This window comes from Fringilla coelebs (genome assembly GCF_963513975.1).
Source record: "Fringilla coelebs genome assembly, chromosome: 5".
Lineage (NCBI taxonomy): Eukaryota > Metazoa > Chordata > Aves > Passeriformes > Fringillidae > Fringilla > Fringilla coelebs.
In genome coordinates, this window is record NC_140033.1 from 44,968,234 (window position 1) to 44,969,831 (window position 1,598).

The following is a 1,598-nucleotide window of genomic DNA, read 5'->3' on the forward strand; positions in this document are numbered from 1 at the left end:
CAGATGTGTGTATATATATGTGTGCTATATATATATGTGAGTATATATATATAGGTATATGTGTACTTATTGGTACCTATAAGCTTAATAACGTTATTAATTTAGGTTTTTTTTTTTTCAGATCCCATTTGATGTTAATTTGCAATCAATAACAGATTTGAAAGATATGTTTGATCTTGCCAATGGATGTATAATAAGTGATGGAAGTCTTTTCGACTGGATCATTTCTCTGCTTCACTAAATGCTATTTTGCAATAACTTAATCAGTTACTAGCTGAATGCTACAGACTTAGACTTAAGTTCTAGTATTAATGTAACAACTTCATTAATCACACCCGGATTTGGCTCCTGTTATGTTTTATAATTTTCACTTTTAGGTTATTTCAAATTTTTTAAGCATTAGTAGTTTCTAAGATAAAAATTTTTTTTAAGGAATTTAACGTTTTGTAAGTAGTTTCTTTATAAGAGGATTCTCTAGCTATTCAATAATTTCTTATTGTTTACAAAAGCTGAGCAGAATTTTAGCCTTCTAGTTCCTGCTAATAGATTTCCTTTTTCCCCTGAAGTTGTGTTCTCATCAGCAATTTTTAAATTGTTTTTGCAGTTGTCAAAAGCTGATATTATTTCTGGAGCTGAGAATTTTTTTGGGGGCTAAAATGATCACTGAGTTTGTTCTTTTATTCATCTGTTTGGAAACTAGCATTTCAGGTTGGTGAGGGTGCAAGTGATCACTCAGATGTCTTCATAATTTCAAAGCATTTTTAAAAAACCAAATAAATCCCCTCAAATAAACAACTCCCCCCTCAACAAGGCAGTACAAAGAATAAAATGGTACAATATTGGATATTTTAAAAATAATTCTAAAAAGCTAAGGGAACCTTTCTGAATGTTGCTGTAAATATTATTTTAAAGTACTCAAGAAATACAAATGAGTCTTAAAAACAACCACCTGAGGCAATATTCTCGAGCATATTCTCCATCTCAATGGGTGGAGCATCTGAAATGCTCCAGTGATTGAAATGGAGAATTTGACATGAACAAGTGAATTAGCAAACCAGAGAGGGGCTGTGGCCCTTTGGTTTTGCTTACATCCCAAAGCCAGGCCCTCCTTTGTTACTTGTATTGATTTGTTTGCAACAAACAGCCAAAATCCCAGTACATTTGGGCAGGCACCCTGTGAGACTTATCCTATGAGTAGTTATGGTTTTGTATTTCCAGGAAAATTCAGCATTAATTTTTACTATTCCTGGGCTCATTTCCTGTGAAAAATGCCAGTCCCTTTCACTTCACTTCCTTGTACTGTAACCCAGTGATAAAACAATAAACTTTTTTGAGTTATTTGGAAATTGCAGATTTACCTTGTCTTGTGCTTTTCAGAAAAATGTTACCTGGTTGAATTTCTTTTAGGGAGGAAGAGGGAGAGAGAGGTAAGATTCTGAATAATGTGTATCCTAAATGTGATCAGTGCAGGAAGAAAGGGAATAAAGTTCTTTCCTATTTCTCTTTGCTCCTATAAAAGAAAGAAGACTGGATGTGTTTGTGTTATGTGTAGCTGTTTAAAAGTTGTGCTGCTTTTTATTTTGTGTGCACTTTTCTGG

General features: G+C 33.4%; 1 protein-coding gene across 1 annotated transcript in view; it reads left to right on the forward strand.

Annotated features, from left to right (window-relative positions):
• Window positions 1–241, forward strand: part of CFAP54 (cilia and flagella associated protein 54) — a gene marked incomplete at its 3' end in the record, with an annotated part of 92,888 nt that extends 92,647 nt beyond the window's left edge. Inside the window, 1 exon segment of the mRNA XM_084205444.1 lies at window positions 122–241. Coding sequence (XP_084061570.1) covers window positions 122–241 — 120 coding nt within the window.
• Between the last annotated feature and the right edge of the window lie 1,357 nt (window positions 242–1,598).